The sequence below is a fragment of the Salarias fasciatus genome, chromosome 22 (genome assembly GCF_902148845.1).
Source record: "Salarias fasciatus chromosome 22, fSalaFa1.1, whole genome shotgun sequence".
NCBI classification, from domain to species: Eukaryota; Metazoa; Chordata; class Actinopteri; order Blenniiformes; family Blenniidae; genus Salarias; species Salarias fasciatus.
This window is the reverse complement of record NC_043765.1, coordinates 15,845,638-15,859,461: the sequence shown is the minus strand read 5'-3', so window position 1 is coordinate 15,859,461 and position 13,824 is coordinate 15,845,638. Positions and strand designations below refer to the sequence as shown.

At 41.5% G+C, this 13,824-nt stretch overlaps 1 protein-coding gene across 1 annotated transcript; it reads left to right on the top strand.

Annotated features, from left to right (window-relative positions):
• The first annotated feature begins 7,278 nt into the window (after positions 1 to 7,278).
• Positions 7,279 to 12,839, top strand: LOC115409695 (cell division cycle-associated 7-like protein). Its single transcript, XM_030120963.1, has 10 exons — positions 7,279 to 7,413; positions 9,828 to 9,968; positions 10,105 to 10,208; positions 10,540 to 10,768; positions 10,854 to 10,916; positions 11,630 to 11,815; positions 11,897 to 12,055; positions 12,134 to 12,283; positions 12,380 to 12,516; positions 12,614 to 12,839. Exons 1-10 carry the CDS (start codon positions 7,396 to 7,398, stop codon positions 12,633 to 12,635), a joined length of 1,209 nt encoding a protein of 402 aa, XP_029976823.1. The 5' UTR covers positions 7,279 to 7,395; the 3' UTR covers positions 12,636 to 12,839.
• The last annotated feature ends 985 nt before the right edge of the window (positions 12,840 to 13,824 follow it).

Genomic DNA, 13,824 nt, shown 5'->3' with positions numbered 1-13,824 from the left:
ACTGTTTTCCCCATTTCAGAAAATCAGGAAAAACCTACCAATGGTGCCTATTAGTGTTCATGGTGATGAGTCTCATTTCTTCCACTTTGATATGGAGAAGACAGTTGACAACATCTTAAAAAACAATATGCACATGGCCAAAATGACATTTGTGCCAGTGACTGACTGCCACAGGGATGCCTTCAATTCAAGGCTCTTTCATCAGAGCAAGCTCTTTTGCATACAGTCTGTCAAGACAAATGTGGGCAAGGTAATTTCTAACTTTTTAAAAAGCCCTCATCCAAATGAGATGCAGGTCATCATCTTATGTATGCTTATTTACTATTTTTTTCCAGGTAACTGCACTTGACGTCATCAGCATTAACACCAACCGGAGAGCACAACTTGCAAGAGTAGAGTCCATTGCTTTTGATAGCTCTAAAAGGAACCTGGTCCTCAGGTGCAGGCTGCTGTTCCGTGGCCTGGAGATGAGAAATCATCAGCACTATCACCATATAACACCAGTTAAAGAACAAATTTTCATCTCTGATGCCATTGAGTCCATTACACTAAATGCTGTGGTGAGAAAAATGCCACAGATCCAACAGTACACTGGCCACTACTTGTACAGCCACCACTCTGCCACAGCTTTTGCAGAGCCAAGCAGCAGGTTCATCAGAGATGCTTCAACTCTCCCTCCTCACTGCAGTGAGGGACAACAACAACGAGACCTCCCCACAGGTACAGTAGAACTTTTCATGGTCAGTGAATAATATGGATAACATGTTCAATCAAAAGAGTAAGACTGATGTAACTAAGATGAATATGCCTAATTGTTGTTTTCTTTAAGGAGTACCAGTGCTCCCGCTGTACATCCATTTGTATTTTGATGGGTTTGGGCTGTACAGGCGGAAGTACCATTCCACCAATGGGATGTACTTTTCCCTGGGTAATTTGCCTCGTTCTGAGGGGGCAAAAAGGCAACACATGGGAATCATAGGCCTCGGAGAACCAGGTAGCATAGTCACTATATTTAGATAGTTAATTGTTTAAATCATGGCATTAATATAGGATTTGATACAGTTTATCTTATTTCCAAATCAGGAACATCGTTTCAGCAGTGTATGGATGCCATTACACCATACATAAAGAAACTGCAGGAAGGTTACTATGCTGACTGCCCTTACTATGGGGGTGAGGTGTTTGTTTGTGGAGGAATTGGTGAGATCAATGCAGACATGCCCCAGGCAAACCACTGTGCTAACTGTTTGTCATCCACTGCAAACAAAAGGTTAGATTCATTATTACTTCACAAGCTATTTGATTTTATTGCGTTTTTGTGCAAAATATTAAAAATGTATTCCTAATCCCTCATACTGTGCCCTCTCTTAGATGTAGATTTTGCACGGTTGACAAAGCCGACCTCTTCAGTCCACTGGTTGCCAGTGAAGCACCCCGCAGGACAAAGGCTAACACAAACAACATTATCACTGCCATGTCTGAAATGGGTGTTGTGGAGAGAAAACAACATGAAACAGAGACTGGGACTCTGTATAGCCCAAACAACCAGCTGTTCTCCGATAGCATTGTTGTTGAACCACACATTCAGGTAATTGTTTTAATGTATCTGTAGCCACAAAGAAGCTCCGAGCAACCATCCTAATGGACTGAACATGTCCTGCTCTACCTTGCGTTGAAAGGATTGAAATAGTAAGCATGTGTGACAGAAACCATTTAAAAATAATACAACAGTTTGCCTTGTATTTTGTTTCAGACAAGGATCGATCACTTCCACCTCGATGCTCTTGGTGTTGGAAGATTACAAATAAGTCTCATTTGGGGCAACATGAAGACACAAGTCCAACAGTTCATTAGTGATCTCATTGTTGCAATTGAGAGACCTCATTGGCTCAAGCAGGTAATAAAGTTATATAGATATCCATTGCATTTACTCACTGACAGTCCAGCCAAAGATGATGCTTCTGCATGTTCATTTTAAATAGATATATTCCTAATAGCTTTTTGTGCTATGCGTAGATTACATCAATTACACAACACATTATTCTTTCAGCTCCCAGATCTTCACCACTTGGCATGTGCCACTGGCTGTGAGGTGCTCCATCTTATTCAAATGTGGACCATAGTGACAAGAGATGTTTTGTGTTGCCCTGAGGCATTTACAGCAGCCTCTGCTGAATACATAGGCCACAACAACTGCCGCCTTGTCACCAAAGCCAACATCTTGCTGAGTGGCTACTTGTCTTCAGTTCGATCAGCAAGTCTAACTGACGAGGAGGCAAGGCAACTCCAGGTTCAGATATGTGACCATCACAGACTATTTGAGAGGGTAATTTTGTACAACCATGTTATTTTTTCTTCAATGCTACTTTATGTTTAGACATTTACGAACTTTTTGTTTTGTTAAGATATGGAAGGCAGAGGTGGCAAACCGGGCCAACATCCATTGTGGCTATCATACTTGGGAGCAAATAGATATGCTGGGCCACCCCATGATTGGTGACTGCAACCGCTTTGAGCGATACCACCACAGGATCAAGGATATGGGTAAGTAAATTTCCCAGACATTTTATTTGCTAGGCCCCACAGATGCTTGAAGCTCACTGTTTTGATATGCATGTTGTACTTCAGTTATCGCTCACAAGAATGGCGTCAGTATCGAGAAAACAATGGTGAAGAGGGTTGCAGTGCTGGATGCCCTTTGCACATTGTCAACACCAAATGATGAAGAAGCAGACAATGCTTGTGTCCATGGGCTTCCAGGCTACGCCCCTGTTTACAGGCCATCAGGATCAGTCACACTGATATCTGCTGCTGAACTTCAACAAAGACGTGGGCTTGGTAGGATAATCTATTTCAAAATATGTTACTAAAATGTATTACTGAAATAACTATATTGCTTGTTAACCCCTTGGGTCTCTGGGTTTCGCTATATTTAAGTGAGAGAAAACATTTTTGGTGAGGAAACTTGATCAGGGTTCCCACACATCCTGGAGAACCTTGAAAATCTTAAAAATTATTGGCCAATTTTCCAGTTATGAAAAACCTATGGAAAATGAAGAAAAAAGTAAAATGTCAATGAAAAACTTGAATTGTCCTGGGAAATTATTTGTCTTCCTTCTACCTTGTTAGTGAACAAATTTAAACAGAAGAAACAAAATAAAAATGTACTTGGTAACTAATGCACACTTAGCCATAAGATATGAGTTAATAATGCAAGTTAAGGAATAAAACATAAAAACACACAACAATGGTGACAAAAAGAAATAATAAATATGACAAAATAAAAGCTAGGCTTCTCAAACAGTAAGCAACAAAAAAATATATAAAAAGCAGATTAAATAAAGATTAAAATATATGTGTAAACCATAAACTTAGAATAGCTAGACAATATATAAAGCCATCTAGCAGACAATTTTCATGCCTGAGAGTTTAAGTTCAATATGATACTGTGGCACTAGAGATATTGGCCATCATCTTTTAATCTTGTTTTTTTGATGGTTAGATTGACCTGAGAATTGCCCACAACCTTTGTTGTAACTTTAGTTGGTTATTCGACACTGGAAAACGTCCTGGAAAAGTCCTGGAAAATGATTTATCGAAAAGAGTGGGAACCCTATTTATTCTACATTAATTAAAAAATGTGATCATAAAAATTTAAATGGTCGAAAACACACTGTAGGCAAATTTACTACCCCTTTGTCCTGTTTATTTAAAAGTCACACATTTACCTGCTGTAAAAATGTATCAAATATTTATTTTTTTAAAACATTTTTTCCCCATATCTCTTTGTCAGGTTCAGTCCTGATCAAAACTAACGTTTCTATTTTAAATTGTCGATTTTAACAATTTAAATGCAAATTTTGTAGGTGGTTCCACGGCAGTGTAATGGCTGCATTTTAAAAAATGTGGTTATTATGGGAGTCAGTAGGGAGTAAAACTTAAAATCTGATGCTGCGCAAAATATAATAAAGCACCAAAGCCTGTTTTTTTTAACTAATCTTTGACATATCCAAGAGTGTGATAGCACGTAAAACATATCCATCCTTTGATTTATTTATTATTTATTTATTATTTTGAAAAACTGTCATTTTGTGTGTTTTTTTCCCACCAAATCAATATGGAATGGGCATTTGAAAGGTTCAAATCCATAATCTTTTGAAAGTATTCATTATTTTTTATCAGGGATGAGCTTCAGGAAAATAAAGAAATGAAATATTTTTCTGATACGTTTTACATCAGGTAAGGTTGTGGGTTGTTAACAGCCAACACAGGAAAAAGGGTAGTAAAAATTAAAATCTGATGAGGTGCAAAAGAAAAAGCACTAAAGTCAATGTTATTGTAAAAAAATCTCCAGCCTCTGATCGTTTTTTTTAAATTGAAAATCAGTCACTTTAAATTGATAACCATTTTTTTTCACCAAATCAGTTGCATCTCTTATAAAAAAGGAATTTCAATGGTTAAAATCCAAAATGTTTAAGATTTTTAAATGGGCTGAGCTAGATGCAGAGATCTGAGTAAAAACAAATTAAAAAACATAATGGGTTATGTTTTTACAACACCTCAAACTGTGGCTTTTAAAAAGCCAAAACAGGACTTATGGATGTGTTTTAACACTGTAGTCAAGGGTTAACATATTCCTGCATGTTAGTTCAACCAACAATGTCTAAAATGATGGTAACAACATTCTTTATTTTATTCTAACTTATTTCTTTACAGGGTTACAGCTTGGAAACCAAATGCCAGAACTATGCCATCTGAAAGTGGCAAAAATGATGCGGCAGCCGGACCTCATGGAGAGGATGGAGGATAGAGTCCTGGCAGGGGAACAGATCTTCCTTGGACCCAAGGTATGATCCCTGTAGTTGATCATTCTCAGTCAAGTACAGACAATGCATATTAATAAATCAGTACAATATTTTTGTAAGGAAGCATTTTTTGCATCATATGCTGTTATTTCCTAGGTTTGGATACGGGGGAAGCCTGTCATCACCGTCATTGACAACCCTCTTTCTGGGCAACCGGAGAGATGCACGAAACACCAGAGTGTTACACTTTCCCCACAAAAATACAAGTATGTTATCTATGTGTTTAATAGTGGAAGCAATGTATTTTATTGAGAAACCTGTATTCAGTGCATTATAGCACTGCATTTCTACCAACAACACAATAGGATTGCATAGCATTTCCCAGATGCTGTGCATCCTAGATTAGGACCTTAGATATTTATCTAAAGAGGTGGAATACCCCTTTTATAATTCATCTTTTTAGCAAACCAAAGTGTGTTTAACATGTATTGTTTCATTTGCAGATTTGATATAAAGACTATAAAAGTTGGCTCATTTGTGGAGACAGCCCCCCTCAACCAAACCCATGTGAGTGACAGGCAACCAGTGAAAATCACCGCCATATGGGCTACCATCTCAGGTAAAGTAGTTAAAAGATCTTGAATGAAATATGTAAGGAAGATTACAGAGGAACCAAGCTGTGTGTGGGGGCGGGGGGGGGGGGGGGGTTAGCGGTGAACAAAGCCGAATGATCGGCCGTCAGAGCAGCACAGACCAGTGCTCACACGGAGTGTCGGATGCCCCTTATACGGCCACGGCGCGCTCCCCCCGTACATGGCGCCCTGGGCGGCCGCCTAGTTCGCCTATGCCTAGAGCCGGCCCTGCTTGATGCTATCGTGTTAGGTTAAATATTGTAGTTAAACATATTGATGTAACCCATAGCTAAATGCATGACGTTTTTTTCCCCAGATAATCCACTGGTCCTGTTTGAGGGCACCATCTTCCTGCCTCAACACAGAGAAGATCCCCTGACAGGCTGCAAAGAATACCAAGAAGGAGGAAAACTACTCTTCCCAACGGCAGTCATCACTGACACCCTCATGTTCCTCCACCACAAATGCTTCTGGGAACCAAATCGACAGCTAGGAATCGGGACAAAGTCCACTGCCACCAATGAACAGTACTGTCAAATAGTTGACAAAAAAATCATCCACAATTCCAGGAACAAACAATACCTGATGAACACATTCCTTCACTCTCATATAGAGTAAACACTCAATCAGTTCTTTGTGCGGCTAAAGCCTTGGACTGGTACCAGTCCAAAATACAGATGTTTTTGTTGTGCCTGAATGAAGCAGTCTTTAATGTGTACAATGTGATTTTGAGATGTATGCCCTATATGATAGGGGCTGGAATGATAGGGGGTGGAAGGATACCAATATAAATATAACCAGTTTGTAAACATAATCATTCTGTAAATACTATGTTTTACTATTAAATGCTGAGTATGTCATACAATTTTTCATTCTTTTTTGACATTAGTAATGAAAGTTTAACTGAAATAAAAGATAAAATGTTAAAGTCAACTGACGGAAAAGGAATAGTGAAAAGGGATACCTTAAAGGGATAGTTTTTTTGAAGTGGGTTTGTATGAGCTCCATATGGCCACAAAATACATTAGATGCAGTAGAAAGTTTAGTTTTGTCTGCTGCATCTAATAGACTAAGTGGCTGTATGGAGCTCATACAGGAGGTTCCTTGTTTCCTGTCTTTCAAGATAGGACGAGCTGATTAATGCAGGTGTGTTTGACCTCTGTAACAACTTCAGACACACCTGCATTAATCAGCTCATCCTATCATGAAAGACAGGAAACGAGCCTCCTGAAGTTCAGGGAGTGGTTGAGTTGTGCATAGAGCCTACAAGACATCTTGAGACAGTAATATTTCTAAGACATCTTGAGACATCTTAAGACATCTTCATATTTCCAAGACATCTTAAGACATCTCAAGACATCTTAAGACATCTTAAGACCCATGTCTATAGACGCGTCTTATAGACACGTCTTGACTTACCAAGACATCTCAAGACATCTCAGCAAATGCGTCTTATGACACGTCTTAAGACATCTTGAGACCCTTTGATGGCTCGGTATGTAGTCTTCACTCTGCCTTGAACTGGTGCTCTGTCCAGGGTACCCTGTACCCTGCCACCCTGGACAGTCCGGCCCTGGTCCCCAGTGAACACATCCCATAATAATGTTGCCTGTGTTCATTTTATTAAAGTCTTTTGGACTTAACCTAAGTACTTTTCTATAAAAGAAGTTTCTTGTGATTGCAGGAATTATACTTTCTGAGGAGACACCTCGGTCTTCCTGGAGGGAGGGAATGTGGGCGGGTGAATCGTACGTGACGTCGTGGGGTGAACGACAGCTTAGACACGCCCATCTGCCATTTTCGCGCGAAAGATTGGGCCGTACCATTGTGCACAGAGCAGGGGGGGATGAAAAGAGACGGTACTCTTTAACACAGGGACAAACACATTGACGGAAAATCTGTTTACCTCAAGCTAAAACTTTCTGTTGGGACAGAAATTTAATACAAAACTCGGGGAAATGACCCTGACGACGAAGGTAAGTTGGAAAAAGCAATTAGATACACCTGAAAATACTTTATTCCTGTCGTGTTTTATTAATGAAGATGTACCACAGCATCTAACAATCACTGCTTCAACCAAACCTTTATGTATCAACTCTGAAAGAAGATGCTGTATTTTCTAAATAAGATCATTTTTGACTGTACTGCCAGATGATTAAGTTTTCTCCTCTCTTTTGTTTTGACCTTGTTGCAGTACACGTGGTTGGGTTCGTGTCTTCATTCAGGGATATTTGGGTCAAAGCCATCACAGAAACATGGTGGGAGTTGAGGAGTGTCATCTCAGGATACTCCACTTTTACAAAACCAGTGAAAAACAGCCTCTTGTGCCGTTTACACACACAAATATGTTAAAAGATGGTACTTACAAAAAGACTAGAATGAAAAGGAATACTTATTCATCCCAGTGGGTGATTCTTTACAGCCTTGGTCCACACAGTCTAGTAATCATTTACAAAGACTCAATTAAATATGATCAAAGTGTTATATACGTAAGTAGATCAACTATAAATAACAGTATATGCGTTTTACAGTTCAAGAGTAAATGCATAACACAATATGTACACAGAACTGCTTAACAGTAAACAGTTTATCACGTTTCTAATAAAACAATGTGTAAATTAGTCATATTATCTCTGGATTAGTGCAAATAATGTACTGCATGCTATTCAGTACAACTGTCCTGCTGTATATAGTATTATTTCCAAAAAAAAAAAGTAGCTGAAATGGGACTTTCTGACATATATTACCCCAATTTTTGTTTGTGTTGGTTTCCCATTGGTGTGAATGCCAGCCTTAATCCAGACTTTTCCCGTGAAAGGGGAGCAGGATTCAAAAAACGCTGACTTGGTTATCTACCTTCTGTGTTTTGGTTCTTCAGATACTCCCACCAACATCCCAGAATTGATGAAATAGTGAAAAACTCTTTTGTTGAAAGATGTGCATTTGTGTATTTGTTCAAATGTGCTTCATAACCATGCGCTTCATGTTAGTCTCCAGTCTCAAGATTCATCCTCACTATTGAATGATGAACTTACGTGAGTGTATAAATGCCATATAAACAGAGAAATGCAAACATTTTTATAAATGTCAACAGGTGTATATAAGGAGTTCAATCTGTGCCTTAAGCTGAAGAGGATGATTAAAGATACACTTCTTTTTCATGGATTGAGTTCATTGAAACACTCGCTTTTACACTCTAATTACAGTTGTACAATACTGTACACGAGTTTGATGCTGGTTTAAAATAATTGTCCTTATTATTCATAGAACTCCCACATAAAATGATGTTGAAAGCATCCATTCCTCCTCGTCAGTGCATCAGTACACCTAATGGATACCTACGGTTTTGATTTTTGAAGTTAACACTAAAAAGGTCCCAGAAGTTTAATGGAAATGATGTCTCGCATTATATTTCAAGCACATCGTTGGCTCTTTAAAGAGTTAATACCGATGGTCTGGTATGCAGCATTGGGGTCTGTGGGAACCCAAACAAAGAGGAAGCACGTCCCATATCAGTAAACTGCAGGAGTTAAGTGTCCGTTCCTTTTCCACTTGGTCCTGTCATTTTTAATAAATGACTGTGTTCTGCCGGGTTCAGAAGGTCTGTGGCGATAACAGCGCGCTCTGCTTCGATTCGGTTTGTCGCCCTAGTCACAGAAAGATAAATTTACAACCAGCTGCAGTTCTGTTCAAGCAGGCTGTATTTCTCTCACTACTTTCACTCAGCTGTGACAGATATCTAAAGAGCGAATGGGGCTCCCTCTGGCGTAGAAAACATATCAGTGTGAAGGTATTTTTTTCTGTCTGCCGCCTTTATAGTCGGGCCCAGAGTTGTAAATGCACATTGTACTGTTCAAGTGCAGCCTGATGCCCTTCTTGACCTTTGACCTTCCAGCCACAAACTTGTTGGGCATGCCTCTACCTCTCGCCACACTATCATCATTGTCCACATAGCTGTAGATATTAAATACGAATGTAAATATTTGGAAATGCAGGACGAGCTGTGGAGCATGGTAGAATATTGAGACGTTTAGACAGAAGCTTGCGAGAAACCATCCACAGCTTTCATGCATTTAATTTATGCATTTATTTTGCTTATATTAGTATTTTATCTTATTTTGATTTGTCGTTTCTCCTGATTTCTTCTCTTATTATTCATCTTGAACTACACTATTCAATGATTTGTACACAAAATTCCAATAATGACTCAGGTTTATCTTTCAAATGTTTTTTTAAATGGTTTTCATGCGTTGACTGTTGCCCTGTCTTTGTCTTGTCACATATTATCACTGTTTCTGTCGCTGTGTTTGGTACCGACTTGCATAAAAAATGCAGTATACATTTTTGATAGAACTAATTAATTCCACTAAAACTATACTTCTCCCAACAGGCTCCATGTTTCAAATCGAAGTTTATCACCGCTGAGCTGGCCCGTCTGTTCAGCCAGTCGGACAGCGAGGAGGACTTCGAAGGCTTCAGCGAGAATGAAGAAGAAAACATGAGGTGTTCAAACAAGCAGCTCAAAACCAAGGTATGAAGCCCTTTATTATCAGTTATTCACCAAGCGTGCCGAGGAATTCAAATCTAACCAAGCCATTTCATTGGACTGTTGTCCTCTGCTCGGTCTGCTCGTGAACGTGGCGCTTTGTTCTCCCTGGATTCTTCAGGTTTTGGACTCGGAGGACGACAGCGACGTGGACACAGGCTTCTACTCGGATGGAGAGGCGGGACCGCCATCGAAGAGGAGGAGGAGTCTCCTAGTGGCCATAAGGTGAGCAGGATTCTGTGTCTTAAGGAGAAACTGACTGGAAAAGAGTTGCTTCGGTTTTGAAAAGGTGAAAATGCACTGAGGTGAAATCAGGACTTTTTTCTGCCTGTTCACGTTGTCCTAATGGAGGTAATCTTGAATTGCAGCAAAACAGAAATATAAAGACAATTCAGTCGGACATGCTCTAGATACAGATTATCTCTGTTTATTCACCTGTTGAGTGATTTTTTTTCCTTTTAGAGGGGTTAAATAGTCGGAACTATTGAAACACCCAAAACAAATCAGTCGAAATATGACAGTCATAAATAACTTAAAATCTTTTTTCACATCCTAGGTTTCCCATGAAAACTCCTAAACAGGAAGCACCTAAGAAAAACGCTAAAAAACCTGTAAAAGAAAACCCTCGTTCAAAGAGAGCATGTCGGGGGCCGACGAAGAAGAAGCAGCAGCAGCAGCAGGAGGATGAAGAGGAGGACAAGGAGGAAGAGGAGGACGACGGCGAGGAGGTTCTGTATCAGAGCTTGAAGAAACGAGACAAGAACATCCAGGAGAACAAGGCCATGGTGAAGAACCCCTTCAGTCCCGCTCTCTCACACCTCGACCTTCTCCTCGTCAGATTCCTGACCTCCTTCCTCTCTTTGCTTTCAGCTGGCGAAGCTGTTCGCTGATCTGGACACCATGGCTGACCTGACGCTGCCGTCCACCCCTCAGGTGAGAACGTCTCCCTCCTAAACTCTCAACAACACACAAGAGCCTCTTTTTTATTGTTTGTTTGAAGTATTGTCTGTTTGACATTTTTCTGCTTCAGATCCAGGTGTAGGGAAAATCGCTGCTCCTAATACTGCAATATTGAATTTATAAACTGCAGAAAGGTTTGAACAGATATTTAACTTGCAGTTGTTTTTTTTTTTTTGTGTTGGATGAAGATCATCTCTTTGTTAACCAGATACTGGGAGTGTGGTTTTGCTTGAGTTCCCTGTGCTTCAATGGAGAAAATGACTGAATTGACACTAAAACACTGCCCTCTATTGGCAAAACGAGGAAATGTTTTATTTTTCTGAGATAAATGCAGTGAGTTTTTCCTGTTTGTCGTCTGATGTTTGAGGTGGACGATCGCATAAAAAGCCAAAAGACATTACTTTATTTGCACATAGCATGTGTGTTGTAGAGAATTTCTTTGCACTTCTGTGAATCAAAACATCTCCATAGTGCCTTTTTAACAGTTTTTATATAAACTAAAACACTTTATTAGGTGTACCTTTGCAGTACTGGGTTCTTCTCAGTGGCTTAGACACAAGGTGGAGACACTGTTTTTTAAAATAAGACATCTGTTTATATTGACTGAGAAATTCACTGTAAGCAGTCCAACGTGCACATTGCTTCTCTTCCTCGTCAGATGTGCTGACTCAGTTTTCACTCCGCAGAAGAAAAGACGGGCTTCAGAGAAGGTGACGCCACGCAAACGCAAGCTCGACGCCGGCGCCGTGTCCGAAAGGAGGAACCCGTCCCGCAAAGCCCGTCCTCCTGAGAACTTTGCGGTGGAGGAGAAGAGCGAGACCACCCGGAAACCCTCCGGCCCCCGGATCGTAGACCTGAAACGTCTGGTGGCGGTACGAGATGCAGCGCGTTGAACTCTTTAGGAAAGATTATTGCAGGCGTGTGGCGTGAAGCTGTTGGTTGAAACTTTGCAGATTGACGAGGAAATGGTTGATCAGCAGAAGAAAACGTGGAAGAGGAAGAGTTACGGCAGGAGGAGCCGGCAGGTGGTGAAGTCTGTGGACGAGATCACAGAAGAAGACCTGGAGAACATCGCCTACCGCAGCAAAGACAAGATCTGGGACAAAGAGAATGTGAGTCTCACCAGCTGCTGTTCCGTCGCTGTTTTCTCCTCTGTGACATCTCTTCACCGTGTGTGCCTCGTCCTCCAGGGCAGCTCCTGCCACCAGTGCAGGCAGAAGACTCTGGACACCAAGACGGTGTGTCGCAGCGGCTTCTGCTTCGGGTCCAAAGGCCAGTTCTGCGGGCCGTGCCTGAAGAACCGCTACGGAGAGGACGTGCGCACTGTTCTGCTCGACCCGGTCAGTCTTCCAGCCGTCACGCGGCGATCTCAGAACGCCCATCGTCCCTCCATTCATTCATTCATTCATTCATTCCGTTTGTGTTTTTCCCGGCAGAGCTGGTCCTGTCCGCTCTGCAGAGGCGTGTGTAACTGCAGCCTGTGTCGTAAGAGGGAGGGCCGCTGCGCCACCGGCATCCTGGTGGGCTTGGCTCGCTTCAACGGCCACGACAACGTCCACGAGTATTTGGAGAGGTGGGAACCTGTCTGGACCTGCGGGGGCGTCCGTTAAGCAGCCAGATTTCTCCCACACGGCCTCATGTTCTGCGTCTTGCGTCTGTTTTGTTTTCAGTATTCAGAAAGAGTTGCGGTGAAGTCCTCAGAAGAGACCGGAGAGGAGGCGCTGCTCCCTGCTGCACAGTACTGTAGAAACTGTTTTAACGCACATTTTTAGGTTTAGACCAATTTTTAGGTTGTTTTGATGTCACCGTTAAAAATGTTCAACGTTTTATGTATGTAATTATATCCTGATTTTTAGGCTGCGTCATCGACGCAGACATGCGTAGTTTTAAGTTTTGTATTTTGTTGGGAATGGTGGTTGGTGTTTTTTTTTGTTTTGTTTTTTTCTTGGGAAAATGTTTTTATTTGTGCTGCAGATACAAACGAGGGTTTTATACAAAATTCTTCACTAAATCTGAGAAACTTCGCTGCATTCCTGTCAGTTCACTGTAAATGTTAATAAACCACACTTTTGTTTAAATGATCCTGCGCGTTTATTTCTTGAAGGCAGACGTGGCTCCACATGGCGTGTGGGCTAATGGACGCTCGGTTAAGTATTTCTCGACGCTCCCGCAGAGGAAACGAAGCCCGGCGTGCGTCAGGACAGTCAGCCTGCGTGTACTGTGTGTTTGCAGTTGCTGTGTGTCTGCCGTCGTGGGCCCTGACCCTCCGAGGTGACCGCGGACAGGTCAGCCGGTCTTACATAATGAGCAGGAGCCTCGGCCGCGGGGCAGATCCCAGCACGGTCAGAGGTCGAGCAGAGGTCGCCGGATCCTCACCAGGTACTATTACTCAGCAGTGTGAGGAGAGGAAGCTGCCTGGTGACATTTTTATTTGGTTGCGGCTTAGCGCTAGCGGTAACACTCGGGTCTTGTGACTCTTGTGGCCACAAGTCTGATCTCCGCTGCTTCGGCTGAGATGAAGAGAAAAGGGAGAAATACTGGGAGCTGTAATTGTTCCCTCAGGGAGGGCCGATGCTCCATCACTGCTGTCACAACACAGCTGACAGAAAGCCCAGGGACGAGGAGGCGGGACGAGTTCCAGTGTGTGTGTGTTCGTCCCTGTTGTGGGGAGCCACATCTGTTTATAAACTGTCCGTATGGGATTCGTCATTTTAGTGGAAAATCAAGTCTCATAGCTGAGATCAGCTTTTTGAAGAGGTATCAAAGATAAGAGGGTTGCATTTAAGGAAGTTTTAATAACTACTGTGTGTCGGCAACAAGTTATTGCGACATCCAAACTCAAGTCCCACTTGAAGAATCACTTTATTGTCAAGTGTTATGC

Excerpts from the sequence above, each read along its gene's own strand:
- LOC115409695 (XM_030120963.1), top strand. Across the intron at positions 10,209-10,539 it reads AGTCTCCTAGTGGCCATAAG|GTTTCCCATGAAAACTCCTA; the intron begins GTGAGCAGGATT and ends TTCACATCCTAG. Across the intron at positions 12,056-12,133 it reads AGATCTGGGACAAAGAGAAT|GGCAGCTCCTGCCACCAGTG; the intron begins GTGAGTCTCACC and ends CTCGTCCTCCAG.